Source organism: Peromyscus maniculatus, chromosome 15 (genome assembly GCF_049852395.1).
Source record: "Peromyscus maniculatus bairdii isolate BWxNUB_F1_BW_parent chromosome 15, HU_Pman_BW_mat_3.1, whole genome shotgun sequence".
Taxonomy (NCBI): Eukaryota; Metazoa; Chordata; class Mammalia; order Rodentia; family Cricetidae; genus Peromyscus; species Peromyscus maniculatus.
This window is the reverse complement of record NC_134866.1, coordinates 7758399-7776436: the sequence shown is the minus strand read 5'-3', so window position 1 is coordinate 7776436 and position 18038 is coordinate 7758399. Positions and strand designations below refer to the sequence as shown.

Genomic DNA, 18038 nt, shown 5'->3' with positions numbered 1-18038 from the left:
CTAGGATGTCTCTTCACTCTGCTCTCTTCTTCGCCTTTCTTGACCAACCCCAAAACTCATTTTCTACCAGCTTTGCAGTCTCTTGAGGCTTCTCTCCTGCCCCATTGTGGTTGATATATTATGCACCCCAATAAACTTATCTGGGGGTCAGAGAACAGAACAGCCACAATATTAAACATAGAGGTTAGGCAGTGGTAGCACATGCTTTTAATCCTAGCATTCCAGAGGCAGAGACCTGTCTGGATCCCTGTGAGTTCAAAGCCACTCTGGAAACAGCCAGGCATGGTGACTCATGCCTTTAATCCCAGAAAGTGATGGCAGGAAGCAGAAAGGTATAAAAGGCATGAAAACCAAAAACTAGAGCCTGGTTAAACTTTTGGGCTTTTGAGCAGCAGTTCAGCTGAGATCCATTTGGATGAGGACCCAGAGGCTTCCAGTCTGAAGATACAGGATCAGCTGAGGAATTGGCAAGGTGAGGAAGCTGAGGCTTGTTCTGCTTCTCTGATCTTCCAGAAATACCTGGCTTCAGGGTTGATTTTATTAATAAGACCTTTTAAGATTTGTGTTATGCCCCACCTCAACTTGAACTTCCCTAGCTAGACTGTTTCTGTTTATTTTATGAATTTTGGAAGGTGATATTGATAATGACTTACTGCTGTTATTGACATCTGTTATCATGAAGGTAAATTACATGTTTTCTGATGCTAGGATTGCAGGGTCTTACATTTCTTAGATAAGTCTAATTACCTATGTCCCATATGAATACATTATGTATGTATGTGCATATATGTGTGTGTGTTCGTGAATATATGTATGTTTCCATGTGTATTTGTATGTGCACACATATATCTGATTTGCTGATACTATATACATTTCTTTAATATATTTTAAGCTGTGTTCTCAGTTGATCTCTAGGTTCAATTTTTAGAATGCTACTGATCCAGCCTTACCACTTAGATTATTATAATAATTACAACCTCAAACTGAATTGGGAAGCTTTTCCTTTTTGTCTGAAATAACTTATGAAATGTTTACATTGTATATGCCTTGTAGATTTGGCCAAAATACACATAAACCTAATCTTCCCATCGCTCTAGCCTACCATATGTTAGAGTTCATTATACAATTAGTTTATGTGCTTTTAATAGCAAAATAGTGCAACCAAATCAGCTTTAAAGTGTTTCTTACTAGATAGAGTTCTACATGCTGAAGGGCAGTGACTTGGTTATTACTGGAGACTTAAAAGGGTAAAAGGACTGACATAGGAAAGGGAATAAAGGAATTAAAGAGATGAGATTTTGCAAAAATCAGAGCCCTGGTCTTCAGGAGAGGATGGAGAAGACTGAGAAGTTGTGGTTTGTGCATTTAGGGGTTTATTTCGAGAGCTTGGTCTGTGCAGAAGTTCCCACAAGCGCCCTAATGGATTCAGTAAGAAGTAAGGGTATAAGATACACAAGGTTGAGGCAGACCAACGTTGATCAGGAATGCAATCGACAATCAAAATGAAGAAATTATACAGTTAGGTTGATTTCTGAGTGAGTGTTGCTCCTGTAAAAGTACAGTTTTGTTTTGTTTGTTTTACGGGGGAGGCACATTTGAATTTCAATTAACGAAATGGAACAACACTGACCATGATACTGTTATCTCGTTTTCTTTTTCTGGCTCGGCTTCTCTTTTTACTTCTTGGGAATGTTTTCAGAAACACCATTGTTTTGTTATTGTTGCCGGTCTTCAGAACAGAAGCCCAAGCATGAAGTGCTGCTTTCATCTGGCTCCTCCTGTCTCCACTGTCCCACTTTGAACTGATGAATGGATGCTGAACAAAGCCAGCTGGTTATTTTCTGATATTTGTAATAATGTTTTCTGCTCTCCCTTGGTTTGCATTTCTCTACCAACAAGCAAGGTCAGCCTTGGCTCTGTTAATTTTCCCCCCTCTTATATTTGGGAGAGGGCCTGAGTTCTTGCCTCTGGAGCTTGCAAGTTATGGTGAATGAAGTGAGATGCACTCCCTCCAGCCTGGGAGTCTAGATCAGGGCTCTTTGTTTGTGGGTTTCTCCTCTAAATGGTGATGCTTTTGAATTTAAGCATCATGTCAGCTCTTCTGGTCTTAGTGATATGTGAAGATGTCTCTGCAGTCCACCTGTCCATTTTAATGGGTGACATTCTTTTGGCTGCAGTTGAATCCATGACCTTTCAGTAAATCAGCTCATGCCCTCTGACCTCCTTGGTTTGACCTGAAAATGTTTTGTTTCCTTTAATTTCCCCTCCTTGGTCTCACCTCTAATCACCAGTCTGACAAAGACCCTCCCAGCACCTCTTGCATTTCCATTTTCATGGTAACTACCTAAATTCTATGATATTTAGTGTTTTTAGTATCTGGTATTCTTCCTCTTTCTCTACACTTTGCACAGCATCCTCTCTGTCAATGGCCCATTCCTATTCCCAGGATCTTTGATTCGGTAAATTAAGTGCTCTCTTGAAAACTTATAGATGCTTTCTTGTGACATCTGCTGTAAAGCCCAGATATCATACACTGTACCTGAATTTCCCTATAGTTTACATGTTAAGTATACCTCTCGATTTCCAGTCCAGCATTTCTTAAGTTGCTATTACTTTTTTCTTTTCTTCATTCTTCATCTTTACTCCTTCCTTATTAATTCACCAACTCTTGAATGGACTCACTCATTCCTAACCTTTAACTTCCCACCTTCCTCAAAGGCCACCACGTCCAAGGCTCTGCTTCTGTGCTGTAGACACCAGAACTTTGGTTTTAATCTCCCGTTACCTGGAAGTACTGTCATAGTAAGGATGGTTATATGAGATACAGAGAGAGGAAACCATGGTCCTCATGTTAGAATAAAGATGGTTAGATGATGGACTGGAGAGGTAGCTCAGTGGTTAATAGCACTGATTGCTCTTCCAGAGAACCCAGGTTCAATTCCCAGTACTCACATGCCAGCTCACAACCACCTCCACTTCCAGGAAGACAGTACAGACCCCTCACACAGACATGCATGCAGGCAAAACACCAATGCACATAAAATAAAACTAAATTAAATAATTAAAACGAGACAAAAGCAAAGTTTTTTTTTTCTTTAAGTGTGATCTCCATATGAGGTTGGTACAGAGGGACACTGTGGTCTGAATATTATTTCCTTGCCTGCTCCTCTAGAGCAGCTGCCCTGTGATTCTGGGTGACTCTTCCTTCCCATTATTCCCATCAGCCTCTCCTCTCTGTTGTATAATTCCTAGAGCCTTACAGATATTTATAAATTATATTTATGTTTATAGGGGCATTAGTGCTATTTCCCTAATGGCATCATAATTTCTCAGAAGGATCATTTACTAATAATATATTACAACACTGGTGTATTGTATATACCTAGTTATAAATGAGTAGTTTTAGCTGATTTATGGTAAACATGCAAAAAAAGTGTGTAAAATGCCAAGAAGAATTTGGAGTAGCATATATGTTAAAATTTCATAAACAAGCCTGTGTATAAGCTTAGACCTGCTTTTCTTTAAGAGGAAAATAACTTTCAATCAAATTCAACTCCCCAGTAACTGATAGTGAAGATATTTTGCTATCCAAACATGAGGCTACCTCTGTAGTACATGTTATATGGGAAGAGTTTTCTATACTAGATCTGTTTTCATCTTTAGTGTCTGTTCAAGGAAACTATTGTCCTTCTTTAAACCAATAACAGCATTGGTTTGACAGTTAGCATATGCCCATTTAGTCAGTATGACATTATTCAAACACTAAATCAGAGAAAAAGAACATCCGATTATATGGTTGGTTGCCAAGGAAGGAGAGAAGGTACCCTGAAACTGGCAAGCAATGTACTGTGTGTTTCTTCAGTGCCAGGAATGAGGCATGGCTCAGAAGCAGCGTTACATCCCGCTTCACACACTGTCATTTCATCACCATCAGACTCTGATAAGTTAACTTCTAAGAAGAGTTAACAGTGCTTGTAAAAATTAAAAAAAAAAAAAAGAAGAAAGAGCCTGGACCCTCAGAGTGGCTGTTTCCTAATTTCCCTTAGAAATACTGCAATTGAGCATTGCAATTGAGTAGCTGCAAATTTCTCATCCATAGAGGGCCAAATGTGTTTAATAAGTCTAATTACAGGGCCAAAATAGAAATCTAATTGTCCCGGGATGGAAACATACATTTGAAAGAGGCAGAAGTGCCCATGCTTTATCCTTGCTTCTAAGCCTGGTGGGGTTGGGCAGTGTGCAGGCCTCAGCCCTGGAGTCTGACAGGCGATAGTCGTTATCATTCCTTGTTCCTCTGATAGGTCATGTGAAGTGCGAATGCTCATCTGCAGCCAACAGGAAAATGCACATTTGCCTTGTAAATCACAGCCAAGCTCTGAGGTCTGCATTTCTCTTTATTGAGTGGCCACCTTCTGTGTTTTACAGGTTAATGTATGGATTCTGTGATCTCCTAATTAAAAAAAAAAGCCTCCAGTGGTACCCAATGATTGTACCAGGGGAGCTCTGAGTCCTTGCTGCTCTGCTTGCTACCTGATGCACCCTCTCTGTCATCCTGGAGAAAGATCATTTGTGTTTTTTACCTTTTTCATTTTTTATTTTTTATTTTTCATATTTAGAAATTGGCCCCTGGTTACGGGAGTTCAGAGCAGAGAATGCTGTGGATTTCTCGAGGTTAACCTTTGACCCAGGACAGAAAGAACTTGTCGTAGGAGCAAGGTAAGAGACACTGGGTTTTGCCTCCACAGATATTTTCTGATTTCATTGTATATCTGTGCAATGATACCTGGGTTTCTGGGCTGAAATCATTGTGTACTGAATAATGTAATTTCATCTAAGAATGAAGTGTTATGTGTATGACATGTGGTACATCCTCAGAAAGGGAGGGGGTGAGCTCCTGACTCCAAGTGTGGATCAGCCCCTCCCTGCTGCAGCAAGTCTTCAGATCTGAGCTCATGAAACTGTTCAGACCACAAGCCCAGAGGAGGGTTCTTTCTGGCTTCTGTTCTTACTTTAGAGATGAGAAAAGTGAAGCAAAAAGTAAATCAACTTGTCCAGAAGCATACACCCTGTGAAAGATGGGCCCCAGTTTCAAACCTAGGCACTTTGATCCACGAAAACATGTTCTTGACTTGTGTGTGTTTTTCAGTAGAGTTCAAGAGACCGTAAACCCCCACGTGCCTGTACTTCTAAACACCCACCACCACCTTTTTTTTTCTTTTTTCTTTTTTTAGTGTCCCTGAATAGCCCAATGCCAGGAAGTTGAGAATTCAAAGGAAATATCACAATGTCTCCTGGGGGTGATCAGATTCCTGTGTGTTGTCAGCACCTGTGTGTATTTGGGCACAGGGGCCCAACTCCCAGATGTAGAGTTTTCTCCATCATTCTGACTGATATTTCCTCTGAAAATGTGGGTAATTCCTACATTCAGGAACATGCCATACATAAATATGGATTCTTCTGGAACCCACGGAAGGCATTTTGAGCATCTTTTATATCAGATACATTTGTACATAATAAGAAATATAAATTTTAGATAGACAATTTGAAAATCCCTGTATAGACCAGAGTGAAGCTCAATTTAAATTGTGTTCTGGGTCTAACAGATAAACAGAATATCTCCAAGAATTATCTCCTTTAGAGCCTATGTCAGAGCATTTGGGAAGGGCATAAGGGGTCACCGACTCAACTCTTTACACTACAATTCACCTGTGGCTTCGTAGAAGCTCTAATGCATGCTTTCAATGCACAGGTTGTGTGATAAGCAACTGTAACTGTAAGTGAATGGAGAGAAGGTATCCTGGGTCACAGTGTTGGGTGGGTGCTGCATGGGACAGTTGTGACGAGGCTGTGGGTGTGAACCAGACAAATTCTTGGTGTCTTTTTTTCTCACTTTCTACAGTTGATGGGACAAGGGGGTTTCCAGTGTTGATCTCATCACATTCCATCACTCAGAGTGTGGGCTATACATTGCAAAGGTTTTAAACGGGTCTCCCGGTCTCTAGATTTTTCTTCTCCTTTTGTAACCATAGCTAACATCCTCTTTTATGTAATGTCTGCATTTGGGAGCACCATTGGACACGAATTGGCTCTCTGGTGTGACTGGCAATACTCTGCCTTGTGTCTCTTGTCTCATAATTTCCCACATGGTCTAGGCCTATGGAATTATTAGGTTTCCCATAGCTATACAGTACACTTTCTTTCTTCCAGGATCGGGTTTACTTTTTTTCTTTAATACTGGCTAATTCCTCAATCGACCCACGCCATTTTTTTTTTCTTCTTGGCTACATCCTTCTCACAGAGAAGGACCTGACTCAATGTCCTCTACTGGTCTTGAACATTTACCTGCTTTGCCCTGTTCCATTAGTTCTCAAGGATCTACTGTTCTGACTACACTGTTGAGGTAATTGTATTATTTCTTCACAAGGGCCATCTTTTTCTTAGGTATCAGAGTTTGGGTCAAGCCTTTTTTGTTTGCTTTTTTGTTTCATTAAAATGTAGCATAGTGCCTTCCTCCTTGTAGAACCCCAAAGATATCAGACCATGCAACAAGCTTAATCTCAGATTTTGTCTCTTTCTGCATCTGTAGGAAATTTCAGGAAAACAGGGTTAGAATGACCTGTAGATAGTTACATTTGGAATGAACATGAGAAGGCAAGAGGCTACCCACCTCAAGGCTTGCATTTGACTGTGACCTAACAGGAACAGACCCTTTTCTCAAAAGCAGGTACAAATATGATCCCAGCCCATGTTGATCCTGCATCCCCCACTCTTTCAAATCTTTTAAAAAGGCTTTTCATTAGCTTCGCTCAAGAGTCTCCACCATCTCTGTAGGACTGAAAAATCTGGCATTTGGTCACGATACCAGCTTCTCTTAAGGGATGTGAGAAGACACACATAAACTGAAGATTGTGACAGGCTGTCTCCTGGGCCTGCTCTGGGTGCTGTAGCAGCTAGATATGGTTCTCAATGGAACATTGTCCCTGGATGTCCCTATTTGAGCTGCTCTGCTGGTCTTCATAGCATTGCCTTCCAAGCCCAGTTCCTCTGGAAGAGAATGGACCAGTGCCTGAGTCACCCTGGTGGCCAGTGTAAGGTGAATACAGACAAAAATGCAGTATGCTCAGTGACACCTGAATTTCAGATAAGCAAAACATAGTATTTTATAGTAAGTATGCTCTGAGAGCCTGGAGCCCCTAGGGCACAGGCTGTATCTTAGACTCTAGAACAATGCTTAATATATTGTGGGTACCTGATAAATGAAGAAAGAAGGAATGGGCTAGGCTTCCCAAGCTCCGTGACCAAGAGCCCGCTTCTGGGTGTAATTTCCTTATCTTTAAAGTTGATAAAATAGTTTTCACCCCTTCCAGATGTTGTGAAGATTAATAAAACAGTCCATGACAAACTGTTGCCACATTAACAGGTTCCCAGCAAGCCCACAGTGTGATGAAGCCCTGCACCTTCCAGATGAATCCACGTTTATGCACATACACATTTCAGGCAGATAACCCTGAAGGAGGAGGGCAGGAATTCCATCTAGGAAATTTGGTGGGATTAGGCTCAGCGCATTTGGGAGGGAGTCTGACCACTTATGAAATTTTAAAAATAGCCCAGCCCTCGGGTTCTTTTTGGGAAGGCATGACCTAGCAAGACAAGTTTGGATAGCATGTGTGCTTTTTCAGAAACCAGTAATGGTTTAAAAATATGAACTGTGGAAAAACAGAACAGGCCTATTTATTTTGTTCATAGTTAGCCCTAGATATTGTGAAACCATTTCTGGGCCAGTTTCCCTTTATATCAGCGATGCTTTATGTCCCCAAGAGTGAAGTCAGTTAAAGATCCTTAGCACTCTTTGATAAGGAGAGCTTATTGTGCAGCAGAAGAAAAATACCTCTTCAGGCAATTTGTGCTTATGGGGCACCAGAAGGGATTTGAATTGGAATCCATGCAATTTCTAGAAAGGCTCACTCATTTACCATTTCCAAGGTGTATGGTGACTTTCATACGAATTTAAATGTATTGGCGTTCAAATCCTTCTTTGCTCCTGCTTCTTGAAAATTTAATAATGTTCGCGTTTGCAACCATTACACTTGGCCATCTTCCTTCTAAGGGAATGTGGAAAATGCAGTAAGACATAAGGAAATCAACACTTCCAGAGACAGCCACAATTCACCTTTCAGTTATTTGCTTGTGGTATTTGACTCCCATGTGTTTCCATTCTTAGGATAATATGTGTCGGGCAGCTATATACTTCTTGCCACAAAACCTACTGAAATCAATTTCATGGAATGAAAGAAGAAAAGAAAATCAAGGCAAAAGAATATGCAACTGCTCAGGGTTTTTTTGTGGATAATTGTGAAAGGAATGGCAGTCATAATACTTCACAAGCTACAAGCCTCAGTTTGCCGTGCACAGAATCGTAGCGACAGATGTCAGAGAGGGAGATAACATTTTTATTTTGCAACTGAGTTCTTGTGCCTAAGAATCTATCTAATGGGTGACAAATGATGGTCCCGAATCACAGGGATAGGTGCCATGTATTAGACTTGAATGATGATTGCAAATGACAGGTGACGTGATGCACACAGCATGATGTGTGGTACCAGTTATTTGCAAGTTAGTCGCATTTAATAATACAAAATGCTGGGCACTTGTCATGAAGGAGTGCATCATTACAGCGCCTGCAGTGTCTTTGCCATACAGCAATGGGGAAGAAATTGAGGTTTCCTTTGTGGCTATTTGGACATTTGTCTTCTAAGGGGCTTTCTAAATGAAAGCACAGTTCAATATCTATCTTGTTTTTCAAATGTTTTTCTTTTAAATTCTTTGTTTCCTATGCTGTCAATTATTCACTTTCCATATTTACTTTCTGACGCCCTTATTCTTCCTCTACAGTTTTCTATGTGATGGGCCTATTTGCAACCTGTGGTGTTTTAGTCAGAAAGGACCCTGTTAGTGTTCACAAACCAACCCACAGTCTAGATGACTCAACCATCTGTGTATATAAGGTGGTGAGACTGGGACCCAGAAACCTTATAAGTGAATCAGATAATGATCATGACTTAATGATCAAATTTAATGATTTATTTTTATGGAAATATTGGGTTTTAATTTTATCAGAAATCTATCACAATATGGTAACACTATGACTATACCAAGTAGACAGATGCTGGGTATGTGTAAGTCTCCTTATACACATGATCTAATGTGAGGACCAGCCCTACAGACCTGACCTCAGTACAGATCCACCCATAGCTGTGCACATGGACTAATGTCAGGACCCCTTTATGGGTGCATATTTTGCACACTGGATCGATCATTCCAGCTCCTGCGTCACCATTCCAATTAGTAAACATTTTTCTATATAGCAGATGATATGTCTTTGTATTCCTGCACAGAAAATGGTATAGATTACAATCAGCCTGGCTCTTTGTTTTGTATGTTTTTATAGGAAAACTAAATAGTTATTAGACCAAATGCTTTCAACATGGGGCTAAGTTTCGTCAGAAACCACAGTGAGTGGAGTTGCTCAATAATTTCAGTGCATTTTTTAACCATTTGTTTTTCCTCGTGTTTATCTCTCTAAACCTGAAAATTAAGACAAGGAATGAGTCACACACTTTACTTCTGGTTGAATTTACTTCATGTATTCAGAACTGCTAAAAATCGTAAATGCATTGAAATTCTGGGTTTGTATGGGATATTCATAGTTCTATGCCCTGGGCATCACAGACCACCAACAATTTAGTTCTTCACTGTGTGTGGCTGAGGAGCCAAGAAAGGGCATTTTTCTGAGTTGTTCTTTGAAGCAAAAAAACAATGTATATAAGTGGTTGAACTGCATGTTCCTACACAGTGGCTACCTTGTCATTCCTACCAAGCTGAGCCTTTCATTGCTTTGATGGTTTGCCTTGAGTTGGTTCTGGCTTGTTCACATGGGAAGCCAGAACACGGGAGTTGGGTCTTCCTAATGACCTCACAGTGAATTGTTTGGAGAGAGGCCTGTTCTCCTAAAACTATGCTAAATAAGAAGACAGGCTTCAGTTTATTTAAAATGAGTTTTTCCCAGACAAAACAAATATTCTACTATTCCTAATGAAGGTGTGTGTGTGAGAGAGAGGCTATTTTAGATTCAGATAAACTTTACTTTTCCAATATCGACTAATGCCATTCTCCATTTTTCAGGTAATGATAATCCCTGTTTTTTGCTTTAAAATTTTCCGCAAGGTTTAACCTGCTGGAAGCACTGTATCATTTAAAGTAAACCTAGAAATGTTTACAGGATCAACAGTTCAGCTTCCAGCAGACATATCTCTTCCTGATTTAGAAGGATGTATCTTAGTCAGGCTTATGAAATTACAGTGCCAAGGGGATGAAATCAGTGATTGGGAGTGAATCCAAGAAGCAGTGGTGCCACCATGCTCAGAAACCCGAGGGGAGGGGATGACCATAAGGATGCTGTGTGCTCATTAATTATGACTTAGGAGAAGTAGTTGGAGATAGAAATAGGAACGGTGCTGCTCATTCCTACCCCTTTTGGTTATATGACCTCACCTGAACCTTTACTCTTAGATTTAATTACATCTTCTTTTCTTATCTTTTTCCTCCGTGGAGTCGGTATTAAGTGCATTGGTGCTTAAGATGCTTTACTTCATTAGCATGGTTCAAGGTGAGCTATCATTTAATTTTTAGGTTAAAATAATAGAGGGTCTGTCTCCTTGGGTTGCACCAGGTGCTCCAGTGAGCCAAGGCCTGAAGCCTTATAACTGGGCGATATTAGTGAGATGTAGTTGTTTAAATAACATCGTATGTAGACTTGTCTAGGGAGTGCAGTCTTTTGGATCATTACCAGTTCTCTTAGCCTTTCGTTACAGTTTCCTCTTAAGGGTTTAAGACCATGCAGGTGGCCAAAATTAATTTATTTTTGTACTGTTGAGGCCAGTAGAGGATTTAGTCTTCAGGGTTACTTGAGCTTGAGATAAGTGGGATAATTATTCTTTGTACTAGGGACCTAACTCTGGCTTATTGAGTCAACAGTCACTGCACAGACACTACCTCCCATTTTAGCTTCTTATTTCAAGATAGGACAGAATGAAAGAGTCAAGGTCTTAAAGACTTATAAGAAAAGGGTGTGTTTTGGTTTGTTTGTTTAAAGAGACGGGTTTTGTAAGAAATATCAGATTTGAATCTTTTCTACCAAAAACTCATGTGTAGGACAAGAATTTAAAATCTTTTTATCTCCCTTACCTTGGAAGACTTCTATCCAAATGTTTTAGTCATTCCTAACCTGTAGCTGGAGTTTTCTCCAGTCCTGCCTGGCCCAAGGTCAGGACAAATCTCTTTCACCTGCCAGTCCCACAGCTGCTCACACACAACCAACTAAACACACAGAGACTTATATCACTTATAAACTGTATGGCCATGGCAGGCTTCTTGCTATCTGTTCTTATACCTTAAATTAACCCATTTCTATTCATCTATAAGTTGACATGTAGCTCGTGGCTTACCGGTATCTTAACATCTTCTCATGGTGGTGGCCAGCAGCATCTCTCCCTGTCCTAGCCTTCCACTTCCCCCTTCTCTTCTCTCTTTGTTCCACTTATACTTCCTGCCTGGCTGCTGGCCAATCAGCATTTTATTTATACAGAGCGATATCCACAGCACTACCCAGTAAAACCTTTGTTTCTGTCTCTATTCTAGGAATTTGATGGATGGAGTAGTGAGTCTATTCTCCTTCAAGCGATGACCCCTTTCCCTTTCCTCCTCCATTTCCTAGGTGCCAATTTCTTTCACACTAGCCAGTTGAGTACAATTGTGAGGTAGGACCCCAGCCACTGGGGACAAGACACAGTCACCACCTGAGTTAGAACAAAAACACAATTGTACTTCCTATTTCCTGTCCTGCTGTATGTTCACTCTTCCCAAGTATACTCTCACGAACAAGACAAGTAAGGTTTGTCTTGTCCAGACCAAACAAAGTTTAATTATATTCCCTTTCCACCTTTTCCTTTCTTTTTCTGCATAGTCTGTTTGATTAATTAACTTGACCTATGGACTCACAATTTTTAAAAATGTCTCCTCTTAAAGATACACTTTTACAGGGATGGAGTGGGAGAGCAATGGAAGCGATATCTTGATAGAGGGAGACATCATGGGGATAGGGAGAAACCTGGTACCAGGAAAGTCTCCAGGAATCCACAAGGCTGAACCCAGCTTAGATTACCGGCAATAGTGGAATGGGTGCCTGAGCTGGCCTATTCGGGTAATCAGATTGATGAATACCCTAACTATCAGCATAGAGCCTTCATCCGGTAATTGATGGAGGCAGATGCAGAGACCCACAGTCAAGCACCAGGTTGAGCTCTAGGAATCCAGTCAAAAAGAGAGAAGAGGGATTCTATGAGCAAGGGGCATCAAGATCATGATGGGGAAACCAAAACAACCAGAGAACACCAAAACAAACTAGTGGGAACTCATGAACTTTAGACCAACAGCTATGGAACCTTCTTGGGACTGGATTAGGTCCTCTGCATAAATGAGACAGTTATGTAGCTTGGTCTGCTTAAGGGGACCCCCTGGCAGTGGGATCAGGATCCATTCCTGGTGCATGAGTTGGCTTTTTGGAGTGCATTACTTATGGTGGAACACCTTGCACAGCCTTGATGCAGAGGGAAGGTCTTGGACCTACCTCAACTGAGTGTACCAGGCTTTGCTGTCTCCTCGTGGGAGGCCTTACCTTTTTGGAGGAGGGGATGGAGGGTGGGCTGGAGGGGAAGGCTGAGGGGAGCAGGAAGAGGGATGAGAGGGGGATTATCTGTGGTTGGTGTGGTGATATTGTGTTCCCCAAAATATTGTGCACCCTAATATACTTATCTAGGGTCAGAGAAGAGAACAGCCATTAGATAGACATAGAGGCCAGAAAATGGTGGCACACGCCTTTAATCCTAGCATTCTGGAGGCAGAGATACATCGGGATCTCTGTGAGTTCAAAGCCACACTGGAAACAGCCAGGCATGGTGACACATGCCTTTAATCCCAGGAAATGATGGCAGGAAGCAGAAAGGTATATAAGGCATGAGGACCAGGAACTAGAGCTGGTTAAGCTTTTAGGCTCTTGAGCAGCAGTTCAGCTGAGATTCATTCCATCTGAGGATCAGAGGCTTCCAGTCTGAGGAAACAGGATCAGCTGAGAAGTTGGCAAGGTGAGGTTAGCTGTAGCCTGTTCTGTCTCTCTGTTCTTTCAGCATTCACCCTAATATTTGGCTCCTGTGTTTTTTATTAAGACCCTTTAAGATCTGTGTTACAGGTTGGTATGTAAAAATGAATAAATTTTTTAATAAAGGAAAAAAAAGAAACATGATTAGTTTAAAAACCTTCAGGCTATTTAAATTTATGTCAATAAATCTGATGGGCATAGATAAAAAATAAATCAATTGTATTGTGGAGGGAGCCTTAAATATGATATGGCAGGACATGGGTCAGTTTCTGTTTTGATCTGTGCATGTCTGTGTGTTGAGAGTTTCATGTGTTTGGCCAGTGAATAAATGGTCTAAGGACAATGAGAACTTCTAGCCATAAAATACAAGTCATTAGATTTACTGTCTAGAACCTACAGGTAAACAATAGTGATGACTAGACACTGAGAGGGCTGTGATGTCAGATAACAGGAACTCAGACAATTAGGTACAATAAATGTGTTCCTGTGTTCTACAGAACTGTGGGGTGGCCCTAGTTCACAACAGATTAGTATTTATTTTGTGAAAAACTGATGAGGAGAGACAAAGGGTGCAGACACAAAATAAGGACAAGGAGAAAGGAACATTAGTTCCCCTGATTTGCTTAGGACCTATCATGCCTGTACAGAAACATCACACTCAGCTCAGAAGGATGTACAATTTTTATCTGTCTAATTATGAAAGATTGTTTTCAGGAGATTAAAAAATGGTTAACTCCCCAGTTCTCATCAGAGCACACTGTACAAATTTATAGAATTGTCAGATTAAATCCTCTAAACTTGCATAATTTAATAATAATAATAAAAAGATACCCAGCTTTGACCTAGACAGACAGACAGAAAGAGAGAGAGAGAGAGAGAGAGAGAGAGAGAGAGAGAGAGAGAGAGAAAGTAAGTGTGTGTGTGTGTGTGTGTGTGTGTGTGTGTGTGTGTGTGTGTCTTCTGACTTTGGTATCCTTCATCCAGTATTTACCAAATATCGGTGTACTTAAGGATCAATTCCTCCAAAATTAAGCCTCCTCTATGCTGGTCCTGGCTCTGTGAATTCATGTGCACTAGCAGAATGTGCTTAGACAGGTGGGGTCTGTTTTAAGAAAGATTTCTAACTATGTGTTCTTCATGCATCTTCTATGATTTTGTTATTTCTTTCACATGTGTGTGTGTAGGTGTGTGTGCACATGTATGTTCATGTATCTGGGGCCCAAGGTTGATGTCAGCAATCTTCCTTGATGGTAATCCACCTATTCATTTGAGCAGTGTCTCGCCTGACACCACCACTCTCTGGTAGGGCTAGTCTGGCCTATTTATCTTGCTTTCAAGCTCCTGCCTCTGCCTTCCAATACTGGAATTATAGTCAGGCTTGCCATGCCCAGTAGGTAATTAAATGGGCTCTGGGAAGCCAAACTCCTGTCTTCATTTTTTTGCAGTAAATATTTTAATAATTTAGCCATCCCCCAAGCCCCCCCCCCCGAGTCCTTTAAGTAAAAAAAAACAAAAAACAAAACCTCATGTCTCTTTTCTGTGTTTGGGCTTGGAGAAAGTAAGCATAGCCAGATATTTATCTATTTATTTATTTAATAAGTAAACCATTATTTAACGTGCATATAGTTGTTTAGATATTAAAATAAATAAATAATAATAAAATTTCCCTTTTATGAATATGAAAGACTTGCCCAACAACAGTATGATAGTGATTAAGTCCTGTGTATGTGACACAGGTTTTAAGTGTTAAGAGAGTTTTCTTCTGAGTTAGTTCTACATGGGACTCAAGAATTCATTATTTTATGTAGTTTCCTTTTAGGACCCTTAATGCATCTACTATTTACTAAAGATACAGTATGCTGTGAAGTATTGGATGAATGAAGATGAAGCATGTTTAACTTCAAATGTAAGAATTGGTTAACAGTAGCCCCTGAGTTGGCTTTCTGTGTTTTGCTAATAAAGTTTTATTGGGACACGGTCATGTCTGTTCATTTGCACCATGACTGCAGCTGATTTGGAGCTATAACTACAAATTTTACTATGTGTGGCATAGACCACAGAGGTGCAATGTTTTCTACCCATGTTTATTCCTGACTTTTGGCTTTGCAGGGTAACAGGGACATGAGTAATAATTTCTTTGTGAGTAGTTTGGGTGGCACTGAGGACACTAGCGGCAAAGAGCTTTGATGGCACTTGGGGCAAGGAAGGCTGTGCTGAGAAGGCGCCATCCAGGTGGGCCTTGGAGATGCTTTGAGCATGGGTAGACACGAGAAGGATTCTCATAGGAAAGTGACAGAACTTCCCGAGTCTGGGGAAGAAGAGCTTAGAATGGGGATTTGGGTAGTGATGGAAAAAGGAAAGTGACTGTGGCTGAGGCCCCAGGTCAAAGGCAGAGCTGGGAATTGATCTAACAAAAGGACTGGCAACTCTTCACACAGGGTCAGGGCTCTCACCTGCTCTTTGTAGACTGTGGAAGAACTGCTAGACTCACTGGTTTGTTCAGATCCTGTCCTACATGCCATTGGAGAGTTCCTGCTGACAGTAGAGACGTCCCAGACTTCCACACCTGTGTGTTCTTGTGCTCATGTCTGCATGAGGAGATGCTGCTACTGTACTCTGTGTGCCAGGGTTAGGTAAGATGCTGGCTGAGGTTGTGGTCAGGTAAGAAAGAACCTGAAGTTCAGAATGGAAATAGGAGGGGGAATAGGTGCAGACATTTGTCAGAATTTGGCTTGACAGTGATTTATGACAAAGAAAATGGGGTGTTTGAGGGCTAGGGCCCAGGGAGACTTCAGTAGGATTCACTGGGAAGGGGCATGTTGGTGAATGAGCAATGAGGCTGGTTATTTAGAGCTGTATGCAGACTAAGTAGAAAGTTCTACTAACTGAAGAAAGACCAGAGAAATAATTATACATATAAGTAATTAAAATGGTGAACAGTCCGAGGAAATCAAAAGCTAAAGGAGTCAGAACTACTTTGTTGCTATTGTTTCAGGTGATAAGTCTCTCTATTAACTGGAAAACAGAAAATAACAAATCCCACACATAACAGCTACATATGAGTAGAAGTCAGCATTGACCTTATTAAGTGAGCACCAGAGTCATCCAAACCTCAGAGATCCACGAGTCATCTTTAAAGCATAACAAGTTTGAAATGATCAGAGTGATTGTTAACAATGTTGACTTGTAACTTTTGTTCAAAGTGTATGTCTCGGGAAAGGTTTCTCTTAATTGGATTCCTTAATGCCAGCCTTGAAATCTGCCAGCATCACTTCACTGTTGCTGAGTGAGAAGCTACTCTGTTTCTGAGCCTTTACTCTTATTTTTAAAACTTATTGTGGATTTATTTCACTTTGCTCTTCTTCGTCTTTTTGTTGTCTTTGAGATAGAGTCTTGCTTTGTACCCCAGACTGTGCTCAAACTCATGTGGCAATCCTGGCTTGGCCTTCTGAGTGCTGGAATCGTATATGTGCACCACAATGTACAACAAGATCCTATTTTTTCCCTTTTTGTCTTGTTACGATGCTGGGATTGGAGATGGCACTCAGCATCTTGTGTATTCCGGGAAGAGGTCTAACATTTAGCTGTGTTTCCATTCGCTAACTTTGTTTCCAGTTGGAGGAAGGGAGCCTCCTGTCTCATTTACATGCTGGGCAAGTGTTCTTCCAGGGGGATGTGTCCACATACGTCTTATAAGCTTGTCATTTCAACATGTCCGTGTGCTATTGAGGTGGTTGGACATAAGTTTTTTCTGTTTTGAAACATATTTCTAGTATGAGCTGCTTTTCAGGGTTCAATTGAAATACTCTTTTAAAGATAGAAAATAAAAGGAGCTGGCCGGGCAGTGGTGGCGCATGCCTTTAATCCCAGCACTCAGGAGGCAGAGGCAGGCGGATCTTTCAGTTCTAGGCCAGCCTGGTCTACAGAGCAAGATTCAGGAAATGCGCAAAGCTACACAGAGAAACCCTGTCTCAAAAAAACAAAAAAACAAAAGAAAGAAAGAAAAGAAAAGGAGCCAATATGAGTGCTTGACACAGAAAAGAGAAAATAATAAAGTCAGAACTACTTAAAATTTCCTAATCACAGTAATACATTTCATAATTTCTTTTAAAAATGATATATATATATATATATATATATATATGGAGAGAGAGAGAGAGAGAGAGAGAGAGAGAGAGAGAGAGAGAGAGAGAGAATAGAGGTTAGAGGAAAAATAGGTTTGCTTACAAGTACAGTGCCCACAGAGGCCAAAAGAGGCTGTCAGCTCCCACAGAGCTGGCATTGTAAGCAGTTGTAAATCACCTGATGTGGGCAATTGGTCCCTGAGAGAACAGTATGAGCTTTTAATGATCCGTCATCTCATCACCCCCAATATTTAGAATTTTCTAAGATGTATAGAAATAATCATGATTGAACTTATGACCAAAAATTTATGACTTGTTCTCACATTTAAAAACATCAAAAACCTCCAGAATTAATAACCTACAGTGTAAATATCCATTGAAATATATTGTAATTGTGTATGAATCATATGTCCCTGAGTCCCCGCTCCTGTCAAAGGAGCTAATGTGTTGATGGCTGGTCACTGTAAGTGGCTCATGCTCCAGGGGATGGCCACACCACCATGCACACACAGACAGCGTTAACTGCATTCAGGGAGTTATTAGTAACAATAACCAAGAAACAAAGGGCATTGAATTGGGAGAAATATAGGGTGAGGGTCACTAAAGGGAGGTGCAGGGAAGAAGTGGTGGATGGATATGATCAAAATACATTGTATGACTGCATGGAACTACCAAAGAATGAAAAACATTACTTAAAGTAT

At 40.7% G+C, this 18038-nt stretch overlaps 1 protein-coding gene across 3 annotated transcripts in view; it reads left to right on the top strand.

The window, feature by feature from the left end:
- Nucleotides 1-18038, top strand: part of Sema5a (semaphorin 5A) — a 474447-nt gene that overhangs the window by 220644 nt on the left and 235765 nt on the right. For all 3 annotated transcript variants that reach the window (XM_042261366.2, XM_076551679.1, XM_076551678.1), the window contains one exon: nt 4617-4716. In XM_042261366.2, coding sequence (XP_042117300.1) covers nt 4617-4716 — 100 coding nt within the window. The remainder of the gene's footprint in view (nt 1-4616; nt 4717-18038) is intronic.